Raw genomic sequence first — 15258 nt, 5'->3', positions numbered from 1 at the left:
GACAAGGAAGAATCAGATGTAAAGATTTCTTCAGAGGAGACACAGGAAAGTGACTCCTTATTTGCAGTCTACAGTTTTGCATTGTTGCTGTTTTACTTAGAAAAGATGAAACTGACTTCTTTGTAAAACTGCATCATGCTAAACGAAGAGACTGCTGTTTACCTTCACCTGCCTGCCCTGCTAATGTCACATTCAAGTCAAGCTAGAATCTGGTAGTTGTACATGTACTCCCAGCAGCTGCCTTAAGGGCAGGTGACTGGCAGCTGTCCACACTGTATGCCACAAGGGGCACTATCTTGATAGCCTAGGGAAGAGGCCACTAAAGCCCTTCTGTGCCTGGTAACATGTACCATGGCACTGCACAGCCATCTGGAGTGCTCCCAGTCATGCCAGTGGTTTAGAAACCAGCACGCAACCTCCAAAACTGCCTTACCTCATCGATGGTCCACTTGGCCACTGTGGTTGCTGTGATGCCAGCCACCCCTGGCAGGAGTTTGCAATGCTGTTCCCAGCAGAGTGACAGAGAGCGGTCAGGATGGGCAGACAGGGCAGACATGAAGAGCGACTGGTGCATACTGTCTGAAGAAATAGCTGGCAATAAAAATGCAAGGTGTGACACAAGGAAAAGCAATGAGAACATCCCATCCCATTCTACAAGCCTTGGAGAGGACTGTTCAGGGACAGGCCTGGGGCTAGGAGAAGATGGTCTCACGGGTCCAAGTTATCAAGAGCTAGTGGTTGTCCCTTGAATTAACAGGAGAGTAATGCATCAAAGGCTTCAGATTGGTGGGATTGCGGGTGGTAAGGGAAGAAGTTCAGCAACAACAAGCTTGACTTTGCCTTGTTCTCACCACTTTCACTCTGTTTTCTGTACTGTACTAAATTTCCAAGCTAAATTTCGCACCAGAATGCCATCCCTTGTCATTCAGACAATTTCAGGTTTTTAACAAAGCTATAAGCCCTTGTCTCTGCTCCAGTGAACCAATGACAACTTCCAAGAAGAGATCTTCATTCAATCCCAGTACTAGGGTAAACACCAGGCCAGCCCATGGTAAAGCTGATACTGGCTAGAAGAAGTAACTTTCCACCTGAGAGCCATTTACCGTCTTACGTTGATCATCAGAACTAAATGCCAAACAAGTACTGTTGTTCATCAACGGTTTCTGTACTATAGCAGTAATGTGGCACCTCACACTGAGGTTCTGGGGTACAGCATCCATAGGATGAAGGCACAGGTCTGGATAAGACAAAGTGCCGAGAAAAATGCACTGCCACAGAGAGAGGGTCCTAATTCCCTATCCTATAGCACACAAAGATTCACAGATATAAATCAAGAGAAGTGACAAGGTACCCAGCAGAACTCTGGTAAGAGGCATGGACATCCCTTCTCAGATGGTTGGCTTTGAAATCATGAGCTCTACACAGCCTCTCAGCTTTGTGCTGACCTCTGCAAGGTCTGACTGAGTGAGCCAAGGAGAGACCTGCCTCTGCTAGCCACCACCTTGTCTCCCCTAGTCTCACTTTTGCTCTGAGAAGACACAGTGGCAGAGGAACACACTTACTTTGGAAGTCTTCCTGCTGGATCTTCCGGTACTTTGGAGGTCGCCCTCTAAAGAGACAGGAAAACTGATTTCCAACTGGGTTGGGACTGGCCCAAGTGCCCTTCTCCACACTGCACAGAGCAATGCCTTGGCAGTAGGAGTAAGGATTACCTCTCAGACTCTGGTAAAAAGGGTTGACAGCCAGTAACACAAAATGTGTTACAAAAAATGAGGAGAGGTGCCTGAGGTGACCCAAGAGAGCTGCAATAACAAATGCCAGCTGTCTACGAGCATGCTGCCCCACAGGCAAGGAGCCTCTCCAGCTCAGCCATCCATCCTAGGGATGCCAAGTGTAGCACAGGTGCCCCGCACTGCTGCATAGGGCTTGCCAGGCGTGGCCCTACCTCCCGTGGTGCCGGGATTTCTTCCGCTGAGGGAAGCCCATCAGGTTCCTCTTGCGAGCTGAGGCCTCAGTGTCAGACAAGTCTGCCTTGAGTCTGCCCTGGTTCTTCTCTGCCAGTGGGCACCCTGAGAGGCAGTAGTGGGCTGTGAATCTTCCAGTCACATGTCCTGACCCATCACAGCCTGGTGTGGGGCACTTCCTAGGGAGCAGACAGGGAGGCAAGAGTGGGCATGGGGCAGGGCAGGGGTGAAGCCACCTGGTGGTAGGGCCACACTTCCACCCTCAGCCACAGGAAGCCATAGTCCAGGCCGTACAGACAAGTGTAGTACAGACTTGCTGAACAAATTCCCTAGTCTAGGGTGCGATGTGCACTGGCTCACAGGGAGGGCAAACCTAGCTCCTCCAGGTACAAACACCTGTCCTAACAGCTCTGCTGCCATCACAGCCACCCTGTACAAGTCACCAGAATGCTAATCAAGTAGGTCAGTGGGGTTTATAAGATTTTCCATCCTCCCTTCCTTGCCCCCACAGGCATCCAGACTAGCCTCAGAGTAAGGACAAAGCATGTGTTATGACTGTGGACAGTAGAGAAACCCTCAGGAGCCAGATCTGCCTCTCTAATCCTCAAGTACTCTCTGCTGTAGTCACTCCTCTGCTCTGATGCCAGCCTGCCATGCTGGGATCAGCATTACATCAGTCCCAATTTCCCCTAAAAAGGGTCATGCAAGCAACTGACAAAGCCCTGAGGGATATGCAACGTCCCCTCTCAGTACTTCCCAGCTTACAACCTCACAGAGAAAGGATATCCGTGAAGGCTGGGAGGAATATCATCCTCAAAGCCATGTTCATCCATCAATGTTCATCCATCCATGAACAGTGTCTTAAAAGTATGTAGGGGCTGTCCCCTACAAGGCCTATATGACCCCTTGGCAGATGGGCATGAAAAATGTCCCCAGGAGCTATAGGGGGACACAGGGCATGCACAGGTGGGGACGCACCAGTTAGTCAGGAGTTCCCCTGGTAGCGGGCTCCTGACTGTCTCACAGGCTTGGCCCAGAGAAAGCAAGAGCTGGCTCCAAGCTGGAGGCAGAGCCAAGCATGGGCTGGGTGCAGGGGCTGGTTGCTGACAGTTGCAGGGGCGCGTGGGTGCAGGGGAGCAGAGGAAGACCCAGGCACAGGGCTGGCATGGGAGCCCTGCCCCTCTGAGCTGAGCTGGGGAGCTCACCTGTGGTGAAAGCTGTATTTGGAGCTCTTGGTATGAGGCATGTTCTTGCAGCCCAGGGTTGGGCAGCCCCCATGGGAAGAGGAGGCTGGTTCCTTTGGCCCTAGACCAGAAGGAGAACAGGGAACACACTGTTGTGACCATAACCCCAGGCAGAGCCAGGGCTCTGGGCTCCCTGCCTGTGCCACACAGGAAGGATTTTCCCAACCCTGCAGTAATAGCCCTTCCTCCCTGCCCACCCTTGGCTAGCACCACGACTGCACCCTCCCTTTTCTGCATATGGACAGGCGATGGTGACAGTGGGGATCTGGCACACTTGGGCCCTTGTATGAGGGGATGCCCAGACCCAGAACTTACTAAGAGGAGGCTGCAGTGGGTGCCCAGTTTTTGAGCACCAGCCTATGGGGTGGATGTCCGGATGATCTGCATCAATCCAGAAATCATACACATGGCTCCAGCCGTCAAAATGGATCTGGGGAGATAAGTAGAGAGGTCACCCTTCAAACTTCAGGGCACCTCTCTGAGGAGCTCTGGAGCCTTCCAAGCTGACAGCAAGAAGCAGAGCAAAGCTGAACTGCAACACAAGACTGCTCCGCTCCTGGAACCAGGCACTGGGACCTGCCATCTTACACACTGCGTGCTTCCACAGACCTCTATACAAATTGCCATTGTAGCTGGCAGTGGGTGGGGAAGGGCAGGAGCAAGCCAGCACAGTGCCTGGACACAGGCACTTGAGACTCAGACATTGAGTCTCCAGAACCCACCTTTATCCTATGATCTTCCACATCCTCCACACTAGCCACTCGGATGAAGGAAGGAGTTCTTCTGTCCACTGCCTCCAGCTTCATATTGACCAGGAAGCCATGGGGTGGGCGCTGGGACAAAGAAAAGCCTAGGTCAGCAGGTTCCATGCTCCAGGTTCACATGACTCTCAGAGTCTGATTTGGTGTCCCAGCAGCAAATGTGTTCCTAAAGCCTAGCTCCTAGCCCTGTCCCTTGTTCTGTCCAGGTAAGAGCCACTCATGGTGAACACGAGGAGAGAGTGAGGACAGCCCTCTGTGATCTGAGCTGTGTTTTTAACAAGATGGGAAATCTTTGCCCCAGGGAAGAAGGCCTTCAAGAGACACATTTGGGTCATTTATAGCACAGCTGCACTTGGCTGGATACATCTGCTGTTGCAGCAATTGGAGACAACTATCAAGCAACCTCAAATGATTTCCTACCACAGAGCTTCTGTCTAGCAAGGGTGATGGTCGTATTTCCCATTTTTCTCAGTTTTGAACTATTTGCCCAGGATAGCTCTGACTTCTGAACTTAGACTGTATATCCAGATCCCAGGCCTGTGGCAGGAGAATACTAAATATCATTTTACTTTTCATAAAAGTGAAGACCTGACAATGGAGAAAACCTGAATTCCTGCCCAGGCACAATGGAGCAGACAATGTGGTACTCACCACTTTAAAGGCCCAAGCTGGAACAGCAGATGCTCCAGTTTCTTTTAAGTACTTTTCCCAGATGAAGTTGTCAGGGTCAGGATAATCTAGAAAGGGGAAGATGCAGAAGGTGAGACACAAACTAGAAGACATCAAGTATCCCAGAATGTACTACTGCCTCGAAGGACCAACCAAGCCTGTGTCAGGCATGTGGGAATCTGAGAGACATTGAGCTGTGCTACTATTTCCTCGTGGACCATAAAACCCAGGATGAAGGGAAGCAGAAACATTTGGGCCTGCATATATAGCTTGTCTCTTCCTGCCCTCTCCTTGTGGCCTGACACAAACACCATGCTGTACCTGAATACACGTACAAGAACCTCAGCTGTGACTTTGCTGAAGGAAACTGCCCGGGCCTGCAGGCAAGCACAGACCACAGGGTTTGAGCCCCCAGGCACTCTGTCCCACCCTAGAAGGCCCATCTCTGAGATGATGCACCAGTGAAGTCTGCATTCCCCAGCCATCAGCTCACCTTGAGGAGGTGTGAGGGGTTTGCCATGCTCCTGACACCATCCGACCGGGTGGATGTATGGACTGCTGGGGTCACACCTAGAAGACACACCTGAACTCTTATACAGGACTGAAATACCTGGCTCACCACTGCCAGACCATGCAGGCTTCCAGGGTCCTGAGCAGGCCTGCCAGCAGCACAGCCAAGACCTACACCACCAGCAAAAGCCCCTGCAGAAACGAAGGCTTTGTACAGCACCCTTACCACTGAATGACCCAGGCCCTAGCAGAGGGCTATTGTGGAAGTACACAAGCTCACTGGAGCAGGACACAAATGCACCCTGGGTGCAAGCCCTGCATCAGAGCTACCCAGAGAAAGCAATCCCATGGGGAGGGAGATATGCCATGCCTTTCAGAGGTCAGAGCAGTTGGATCTGGGCAACCTGAGAGGCTCACACCCTGGTCACAGCTTCAAGTACACCACAGAACACTCGAGGACATAGCATTCAGCAGACATTGCTTGTGCCCCACACCAGTGAGCAAGGAGCAGTCACAGACAGAAACTGCTGCAGCCTCACACCTCCTTGTACTGCAAAGTTAGAGAGAATATCAGATAGCTTCAGCCACAAAGCGGGAAGCAGAACTGTTCTCACCCCTTCTTGTGCTACTTGACCTTAATTGGCCTCAACTGGGACACCTCCCCAGTCACACACACCAAGTCAAACAATTACCCATCCATCAGCCCATGGCTTGTGATCAGGCCTGTCTTATCCCCGTGTTAACCAGAAGACCATGGCAATGGCCCAGAAGGTGACACTGGATAGGTGAAATTTGTACCCCAGCATAGGTGGGTGACCCCCTGCCTCACAGTCTCATAATGTTCTCAAGTTGTGCCAGGAGAGGTTTAGATTGAATATTAAGAATTTCTTCATGGAGAAGGGGTTTAGAGGGCATTCGAACAGGCTGCCCAGTTAAGTCATGGAGTCCCCATCCCAGGACATGGTTTAGTGACAGGGCTAGGTAGGTCAGGTTGATGGGTGAACTTGATGATCTTAAAGGTCTTTTCCAAACTACATGATTCTATGATTCTAACTAGGTCACTGGTAGTCTGTCAGCAGCAGCATGCTTGTGGTATCAACATATGCTTTCTAGAGCACCTCATCCCTCTTGCTGAAGCAGCAGCATGGTGTCTCCCTGGCACTGGAACCCCAGAAGCCTCTGTGCACTTACCAGTAGTCGTAAGTATCATCCCAGTTGTCAAAGTGCACCAAAAAGCGATTGTCCACCACATCAGTCACTGTGGCAACACAGATCAGGGAAGGATTCATGCGGTCCACAGCCTCAAGCTTCATGCCCACCTCAAAGCCTGGAGGAGCCTCGTGCTGGGAGGAGAGAGGGGCAGGTTTCTTTCACAACCTAGATTGCAGCACACTTGTTACTGCTTACCTTGCCCACTGCAAAAGGGCACATGCCCCAAACCAGATCTCTGGCTTCCAGGAAGGCCCAGGACCACTCAAGGTCCCTGAAGAGCAGTGCCCTCCTGGGCACACAAGAAAACAGGCAGAGGGTAAGTAACTCAGCCTGGTGATAAAAATAAAGAGGAAAAAGGTCTTCAGACCCCCAGGATCTCCTATAAACAAAGAGAAAAGCAGCCTCCAACTTACACTGATTCAGATTTAGCATTACATTTGTAGTCATGCTCCCCCAGTGGTAGCAGTTACTAATGCCCTAGGCTTTGCAGAAAGAGGTGGGACAGTGCCCTGCATCCTACCTTACCTTTAATACTTGGATCCAAAACCTGTGCAAAACACTATCATGCATGCTAGTGGGACTGTTGCAGCAAATATATCCCCACCTTCCAAGGAACCCATTGGTCAAGGAGGAGGATTTAGACACAGTAAATAACTTGAACAGACTGATTTATCAGGAGGCTGTTTCCTCTGCAGCTGACAAAGAAACCATCAGGATTTTGCATTCCACTGTACTCTCACTTCCCTTACCCAGGCTGCCATATGAAAAAAAGGTAGAGACAGAGATAATGAAGACAGAAAACAGTGGCAAAAGAATTATACTTATGGAACATTAACTGTTTTTGTTTTGGTTTTCTTTGGCAAAATAACTGTTGAGAGTAATGGCTCTCATTGGCCCAAACCAATACCTTTGTGACAGATGTAACTGTCCATGAGATTGACCTAGATGAAACAGCGAATCAGATCAGCTCCAATTCTGGGCACACCAAACTAGTGTCCAAGTTACAGATCCTCAGCAGCAAAGCATGCCACATCTCGATAAGCAATGCAAGCAGTGCACTCTCCTGGCCCTCTGCACTGTGGGTTTGAGAAGTGTGGGGTGGACAGAGAAAAGCCCAGCACTCGGTCAGAGGGGAACCTGAAGGTTCTGGCAGGAACGAGAAGCTGCCACTCACGGTATTTCGGATCACGAAGAGTTGCTTAGGAGCTGCTTGGGACTTTGTTATCTTCAGGTAGTTTGTCCAGCTGAATTCTTCCTCCTTATAACCTAAAACCCCTCATGAAGAGAAATGAGAGCAGCAAGTTCACAGGAAGACAGAAAGAAGGCCACGTGGCTGAGCTCAGCCATACTAATACATCCAGCCTTCACCCTGCCAAGCATGCCCAGCTGCAGGTGGATGGGGTTTTGAACAGCCCTTGATTGCCCACAGCCCATGGTTTAAGGCAATAGATGATTTCTAATTGCTATGAAATGTTAGTAATGGAGTGGAGAAACAGAGCTCAGCTCCTCCCCGGAGAGCACTGGTCCTACCTGCCCCAGGGTGCACCGTACCCAGGTCAGGACAGCACAGCCACCAGGCTCCGGCCTGGCACTGGGACATCCAGGGTAATGGGTTTTTGACCCAGAATGGGAATGAGCAGAGAAGTTTAGTCATGATAGGTACCTGAAGAGGTGTCATGGGGCAACCCCCAGCATAGTATCATCCCTCTTGGGACCCATGGAGCCACCCTGTCCCCATTTCTGACTCTTTGACTGGGGACCTATTATTCACCCCCCTCCTTCAACAGGGCCTGCTGAGACTCTCCAACTCCTTACCTTTTGGAGGCTGGAGTTTATGTCCTGTCTCCTCAAACCAGCCTGCAGGGTGGATGTCAGGGGAGTCAGCATTCAGCCAGAAATCATGACACTCAGAGTAGCCATCAAAGTGGAGGCGCATCCGGTAACCACACACCTACCCACAGGGAGAGCAGGAGAAGGAAAGGACCATGGAAACCTACTGCTGTCTCTGGTTGGGTGTGCCACACACCACTCCTCCCACACACCATTTCAGCATAGCACTTAAGAAAGCTATGCACTTAAGAGCCACAATCAAATGCCAATGCACAAATCAGGAGGCACATGCCAGTCCCAAGAGGTGTCTGACATGAAGCAAGGCAAGTGCAAGGCCTCCACAAGCCATCTCTAAGCAGAAGGGTTCAGGCTGGTACTTAAGATGCCATGGTGGGTCACTTTTGTATTCACTGCATCTGATGGATTCAGCATGTGCAAAGATTCTCTTTTCTGCACCTGGGAAGGTGCTCACACAGAGGTTTTGGCTAAACACCATGTTGATTTTGTGAAATCTCTAGCAACAAGAACATTGGCTCATCTCCCTAGCTGCCTATGGGCCCGAGGAGCATTGCAACGCAAGGCTGTTTTGGGGGCATGCCATGAGGCCACATGGAGAGCTCTGGAGACAGAGGGCCTCCATGGACACAAGAAAGGGCAATGAGGCACCTTCACATCTTTCATCTCCAGGGCTCAGACCTGTCTGATTGGCATCAACTCAAAAGTAAAACACTGTTGCCATCACCACCATTTCTTCCCCCATTGCTCTGCTGTGTCAGGGTGGTGGAGAGATTAATGAGGCTGGGGTATGGCAGCTGCTCCACTGTACTGTCTCCTGCCCATACAAACTAGAAGGAAACATGACTGAGGTGCTGGAGTACCAGCTCATCTCATGTGGTGCTGGCAGCAGCATGCAGGCGAGGGCCCTCCACCAGCAGTCCCAAGGGACTGCCTCTGCTGTAAAGCCTCCTGCTGGGCAGGCATGAGGAGCCTATGGAGGGACTGGGGGATGGAGGAAACCAAAAGTGCCTTACCTCAGCCACTGTCAGGATAAAGTACATGGATGGGTGTTGTGGGTCGATTCCCTCCAGCTTCATCCCCACTTTAAAGCCATTCTTGTGCTGGGAAGCTACTTGGTACTGGAAACAAAAATTAAGCTACAGTGTAAAAAAATGACAGATGTACATGAGTCTAGAACCATCAAGCTACGGGAGCTGCTGGGCCCAGGAGACTGTGAGCAACAGGTTATGTTGTCAGCTAAATTGAAGTTCCTTTTACACAGAAAAACACCTTCTTCCACCTCCTTGCAGATTTGTGTCTTGCTGCTGGCAGGGCAGGTTGTCCCAGGGCTGACAGGGAGTGGGGTACAGGGCTTGGGCTCTTCTTGCACCCTGGGGAGCAGGGGTGCAGCACCCAGCATGGCCTCAGGAGAGCCCAGGCCTGGACTTCAGGAAGGACTGGAAGGGATCCACCAACCTGCCAGAACCACAGGCAGACCATGGGGTGCTTGAGATGGGGGACAGCATCCTGATGGGGAGTGGGACTTGGGGCAAATCAAAACTGGAGGCTGACTGGTCACCTTCAGGTGAAGATGGGTGTGCTTGCTTATCCCTCAAAGCCCCACAAAACAGGGAAGCAAGGAAGAGAGGAGAAAGAGGAGGGATGGGAAAAAAAAAAAAAAGGGGGAAAGAAAAGAGAAGACCAAAGAGGGGAAAAAGACAGGAAAAACCCAACTCACATCCTGGAAGAGATCTAAAGGGGCAGCGACAGCTTTCTGCTCCTCCAGGTACGACGCCCAAGACCAGCCTTCTTTCTTCTCCTCGCTGGCACCTGAGCGCAGCACAAACGCACACACAAGAGGCGCTGCTGAGGGTCCGCTCCAGCCTCAGTCCCTGCCTGCCTCGGGGCAGGTGAGCGCATGGGTCCTGCTGAGGCCACATCCCGCTCTCACACACAGTCCTGCATCCCTGCAGAGCCGAGCACTGTCCTACCAGAGCCCCTTCTCCAACAAACCTAGCCAGCTGTCCAAAAATGGACAGAGACAACAGTTCTCTCTCTCTCACAGGTCTCTGTGACCAAAATGTCTTTCGTCACTGTACAACACTCTAGGAAGGCATGCAAGGCCCCTGAAGAACAAGCCATCTTGTGCAAAAACATCAGGATACCTCTGCAAACAGTTCTCCAGCCAGTACATCCAAAATGGCCACAGAGCTGACAGATTTGGGACAGCCAGCACAATTCATCTAGAGGTCTGGGAATACAAGGAGCTCCCAGACATCAAACCAGCAGCAGGTTCACCTCCCACTTCCACTCCGGAGGCACCAGCTCTGCTATCCTCTGCTCTGAGACATTCAGCTGAGTCTCCCTCAGCATACCAGGACCACTCTGATGCCGTAGAGATGCATTTATCCTTATAACACTCATTTAAAGAAGACAGCATTGTCTCTTTGTAGGCGGGGAGGTGACCCTTCATGCTGTCAACCCCTTGAGCAAGTCCACAAACACCTTGTCCGAGGCACAGAAGATACAACCCAAGTTTCTTGCCCTCTATCTATTTTTTCTCCCTGCTTCAAAGCACCTGAACGGACTCCAGGAGTGCAGTCCTTAGTCCAGCACTAAGTAACTCACATTTGCAGGTCAGCCTTGGCAGACTGTCTTCTGTAGGACAGGCCAGAAATGCAGGAGAAAGACAGACCTATTCCTTCCTCCCTTGGGCTTAGAGGCAGTGGAGACAGAAAAAATGGGAACTTGCAGACAAAATTAAAGAAGAGCTTCGATGAGCAAGGTTACTAACACAGATATTTCATTTAATTATTAAGACAAATACCCTTATTACTGTTTATGACAGAAAAAAGCAGCAAAATATGTTCAGGGAATCCCTAAGTACAAATTCTATGCTTCTGGGGAACGATGAATACAACCAGAGACAGTGTACACCTATTCTGTTGCACAGAAGTATCCAGGTGTGTAGTTTGTCTACTGATGTACTTCTAAAATAGGAGAAAATAAAATGTTGAAAGTAACAAGGTTCAGCACTGCTTACTTGTAAGCAGCAGGGAAGATTACATGTTCAGAGCTCATACTGTAGAGAAAAGGACCTGGCAAGCAAATATGACCCCTCTTTCCAATAGTGTTTAACTCATAGTAAAATCAGGGAAGTATGGAGGGGAGTATGAAGCTGGAACAGTTTCATTATAAGATTACTTTAACTATGACCTTTCACTACTCAAAAAAAAAAAATCCATAAATGTTTACTTCCAGTACTTTTTCAAGTTTTCCTTTTTCATCCCCATCACACCCTAGGGAAAAAAAAAAAAAAAAAGCAACACTGCATCTTTCAGCTTGTCTAACTTCCCTCATTGCTAACAGCTCTGTATTTGAGTTTTCCTCTGATTTGGTCCAGGAATAGATCCCTGTGAGATGAGACAACCCCAAATCACTCGGTTCCAGAGGCACCAGACCTACAAGAGCAGCTCCCAAACTTGTGAGCTCCTGATCACAAGAGAGAAGTTCCCTGTGAGACCATCCAAAGGGAAAGCCCAACACGGCACAGAGTCACATTACTGCTCAGGACAGCACCTCTCAGAGCACAGCATCCACAAGGGAGGGTAGATTCCCAAAGGGAAGGACCAGAAAGCACTCTACAGTACGGCACAGCTCCTGAAGAAGACAGCCATAGCTGTAAGGGTGCGCCTGTCCCATGAGGAGAAAAGGAGGAAAGGAGAGAAAGGGCAAGAGACAGAGAGAGCAGGATCAAGCAAGCAGAGAAGTTTACAAGCCTTCGGGAATATGTACCAGCGTATGGAACTGTGTGCTTGACTCTGCTGCAGCATTACAATGAAGGCCCAGCCCCACAGGACCACAGCAGAACCCCTCAGCCTCTGCCACGCAGCTCCACTCCCAGCCACGCAGATGTGCCAGAAGATCGCTCACCCCACCGCCACCTGGCCCCTCCGTACCGTGCTGGCTCCCATTCCATGTGTCAGCCTCTGGATTGCTGATGGCAGAGTCTCCCACAGAGTTCTTCGTCTCTTCTTGCTTTTCCTCCTAGACACAAGGGCAGAAAAAAGTGCTGGAGATCTGGAGCAGAGGTTTGTGCAACATGTTGTACACTCATGCCAGCACCAAGGGCCATAATGGGCCTTCAACAACGTCTAAGATTTGACTGGTACTTGGCCCAGAAATGGGAAGCTAACAGGATCTGATGAATGGAACCTGATGGGGAAATATTGGTACCGTGTGGTAGCAATCACACTTGGTATGGATCAGCTACAGTCCGGGCTGGCAAGGAGAGCTTCTTTGCCTTGTCAGAGTTGCTCTCCCTTCCCCAGGACATATATCACACATATAGGTAGGTGCTCTCTTCAACACTTTTACTTTTGAGTGGCTTAGACTCAAGAGAATAGCTGAGAGCATTCAGTACCTACAGCCCAATCAGGATGTGTTCAACACTGCACAATCTGAGGTACTCAGCAGCCAAGTGTCTAGAAGCTATGATGCTCCACACATTCAAGTATTTTGGGCATTAACAGCTTCTGGCTACCCCTTCAACATAGAGCTGACATGGCACTGAAAAGCACCAATGAGAGCTACACATATCAACAGGGCATACAAAGGTGGCCCAGGAGCCACTCTTGACATTGGCATGGGCATATATATGCTCTTCCTGCTCACTTCGTACCATTTGCTCAGATTCATATTCTTCCTCTGAAGGGCTCTGGTAGTCCTTCCTCTTTCTTTTCTTAACAGGCTTGAGGATTTCAGTGGTGTTGGTGCTGCTGGCAGAGTTTTCCACAATGACAGACCTGTGCAGAGGAAAGAAAAGCAAACCACTGTGGCACGATACGTGGCAGTGACTGGGATGTTGCTAAGGGAGTCATTGCTGGAGAATCACTGTCATCCCACTTCCTTCTCACATACCTCCCATCCCTCCTGACTAATGTACACAGTCCTCCTAGTGATAAAGTTGGCAAGAGGCTAGAACCAGGATACAAACAAGAACCACCCTCATGCACTGTGTCAGAAACCTGAACTAAGCAATGCATCAAAAGTGATCTGGTTTTGTAGCAGGGCTCTAACCTACATCAGTCAAACAGATGTTAGAAAACAAGTCCTGGGAGCCACATGTCAGTAAGCAGAGGGGCTGGAAATGCCCTTGTGACCCACACTTCCCATTGCTGCCCAATGCAGCAGCCTCCCATAGCAGTCTTGCCCCACAGACACGCACAATTTGTGAGGCCACAAACTGGGCACGAGAAAACCTGTCTTCTTGCACCTCCTGTTGCCTCCTGGAACAAGCTTTCATCTACCCCACATTGTACCCAGGGTACCCTGCCTACAGAAAAGAGGGAAACAAGTGAGGTCCCCAGCACGTGCCAGAGACAGATGCACTTGCATCTCTTGCTGGAGCATACAGACCAGGGAAGAAGGGCAGACAGATGGATTTGGCTCTGCACGGATCAAACTCCCCTTCCTTTACCTTTCTTTGAACTGCTGGTGACAGTGCTCACTGCAGAATCCCCTGCCTTCCCGGACTCCATCTGACACGTGTCTCCGGCCACATGTGTCACAGTGGCACATGCTTTCTGGTGTTGGCAGCTTGGGCTGTTCTGACACATCTGAGTTGGAGAGAAGAGGAGTAGTGAGGGCCAGGGAGCAGCAAAGAAAGGAGAGCAGGAAGCAAGAAATATTTGCCTTGCTTATGTCCTAAGCCAGACAGCACCTACAGAGTGATGTTACCCACACCAGAAGTACCACAGTGGTGCCCTTACCCTGAGCAGGAGTGGGATTGTCCCTGCTAGTTGGTGCCACCTCTGAGTCCCCATCTTTCTCTGTGTGGTCCTCCTTTATAGCTTCCAATGGAGGCATCTTATCAGCACTCACCACCTTCAGTGTCCCATACTCATTTATTTGAAACTATGACATTGAACCAAAAAAACGGAAGGAAAAATGTTAACAATGAGGATAGAAACATAACTTGAAAGCTAGTCAGTGTATGGGAATTCTGAGAATGACAGGGACATGGTTTGGTGATTAGTGTATCCAAAAAGAGGACATCTCTTCCAGTGATGGGGGTGAGCACAGCTCTGAAGTCACCTGTGCTGCTGCTCCTGCAGCTGAGCCTGCCAGGCTGGTGCACTGCAGGACAATACATGGCTCAAGGAGGGAAAGAACACAGGAGCAGCTCTAGTCCTAGCCCTCCTCTGCCTTGTCTGCACTTGGGTGCAATCAGCACCAGTTGGTACCACTAATCAGGCAAGCATGATGTAGTGCTCTGGGGCTGAATAGAAGCTGAGAAGTCCATCCACTTTGTGCAAGCTCCTTCATGCTACTCAGTAGCCTCAGCACACTTACAGGTACCTGCTGTCTGATGAGTGCCAGGCTGCTGTTTCCAGGATGACTGCAGGAGTTGGTTGAGAGCCAACACCACAGCACAGCTTGGAAAGCAAAAATGCCCTGCCCAGCAAGTAGGGGCATCCTTCTGCCTCCCCACACAGGGCAGGTCTGCTGCAGCCCCACACACACCATGCACGTGCTCTTCACTAAGCTCACAACACAGTGCAAGGTTCCTGAAGGTTTGGGGCACAAGCAGCCTTGCAGAATGGTAACAGCTGAGGGATTCTCCAGCTGGGCCACAGGTACTTCCAGGACCCCACATCACATTCCAGTGGTCCCAGCCTGGCACAGGGGGGAGGAGGGCAAGTGTAGTGGCCCATAGTTACACTTACCCGCAGGTTACTTCCAGGCAAAGTGGCCACCCCATCCTTCCACTCCAGCACACGGACTGCGTTGCAGGTCTGTACCCCGCTGATCTGGGGGATGACAGTAGCTGTGACGGGTTCATTCCCTGCTCCCCTCTCTGGCCTCTCAGCCCCTGTGCTTCTCTGTGGCTCCCTCGGGAATCGCTGGATTTCTAAGGTGCTTGCAGGAAGGTTGATGGTAGTGGCATTTGCTTAAAAGGGGAAAAAAAGAAACAACCAACCAGAGACATACATGGAACACTTCATTGATGCAAACAAGTCTTAAAAGAACCACAGTGGCCTTAGACAGCACAAAATGACAGAGAGGACA

The 15258-nt window shown here is 50.4% G+C and overlaps 1 protein-coding gene across 6 annotated transcripts in view; it reads right to left on the bottom strand.

Annotated features, from left to right (window-relative positions):
* L3MBTL1 (L3MBTL histone methyl-lysine binding protein 1) overlaps nucleotides 1-15258 on the bottom strand; it is a 36796-nt gene that overhangs the window by 5992 nt on the left and 15546 nt on the right. For 4 of the 6 annotated variants that reach the window (XR_014318615.1, XR_014318616.1, XM_082773283.1 and 1 more), the window contains exons 4-21: nucleotides 14916-15139; nucleotides 13959-14103; nucleotides 13667-13805; nucleotides 12869-12992; nucleotides 12147-12234; nucleotides 9926-10017; nucleotides 9222-9326; nucleotides 8176-8311; nucleotides 7535-7635; nucleotides 6340-6491; nucleotides 5132-5208; nucleotides 4621-4706; nucleotides 3931-4041; nucleotides 3524-3638; nucleotides 3170-3269; nucleotides 1946-2143; nucleotides 1563-1609; nucleotides 434-591 (exon numbers count right to left, since the gene is read on the bottom strand). Coding sequence is in view for 4 of the 6 variants with exons in the window: in XM_082773283.1 (XP_082629409.1) it covers nucleotides 434-591; nucleotides 1563-1609; nucleotides 1946-2143; nucleotides 3170-3269; nucleotides 3524-3638; nucleotides 3931-4041; nucleotides 4621-4706; nucleotides 5132-5208; nucleotides 6340-6491; nucleotides 7535-7635; nucleotides 8176-8311; nucleotides 9222-9326; nucleotides 9926-10017; nucleotides 12147-12234; nucleotides 12869-12992; nucleotides 13667-13805; nucleotides 13959-14103; nucleotides 14916-15139 (2198 nt within the window). In the remaining 2 variants the exon portion in view is untranslated. The remainder of the gene's footprint in view (nucleotides 1-433; nucleotides 592-1562; nucleotides 1610-1945; nucleotides 2144-3169; nucleotides 3270-3523; nucleotides 3639-3930; nucleotides 4042-4620; nucleotides 4707-5131; nucleotides 5209-6339; nucleotides 6492-7534; nucleotides 7636-8175; nucleotides 8312-9221; nucleotides 9327-9925; nucleotides 10018-12146; nucleotides 12235-12868; nucleotides 12993-13666; nucleotides 13806-13958; nucleotides 14104-14915; nucleotides 15140-15258) is intronic. The other 2 variants (XM_082773286.1, XM_082773285.1) reach the window with 2 other exon arrangements.

Source organism: Aythya marila (genome assembly GCF_965140915.1).
Source record: "Aythya marila genome assembly, chromosome: 16".
NCBI classification, from domain to species: domain Eukaryota; kingdom Metazoa; phylum Chordata; class Aves; order Anseriformes; family Anatidae; genus Aythya; species Aythya marila.
This window is presented reverse-complemented; position numbering and strand designations above follow the sequence as displayed.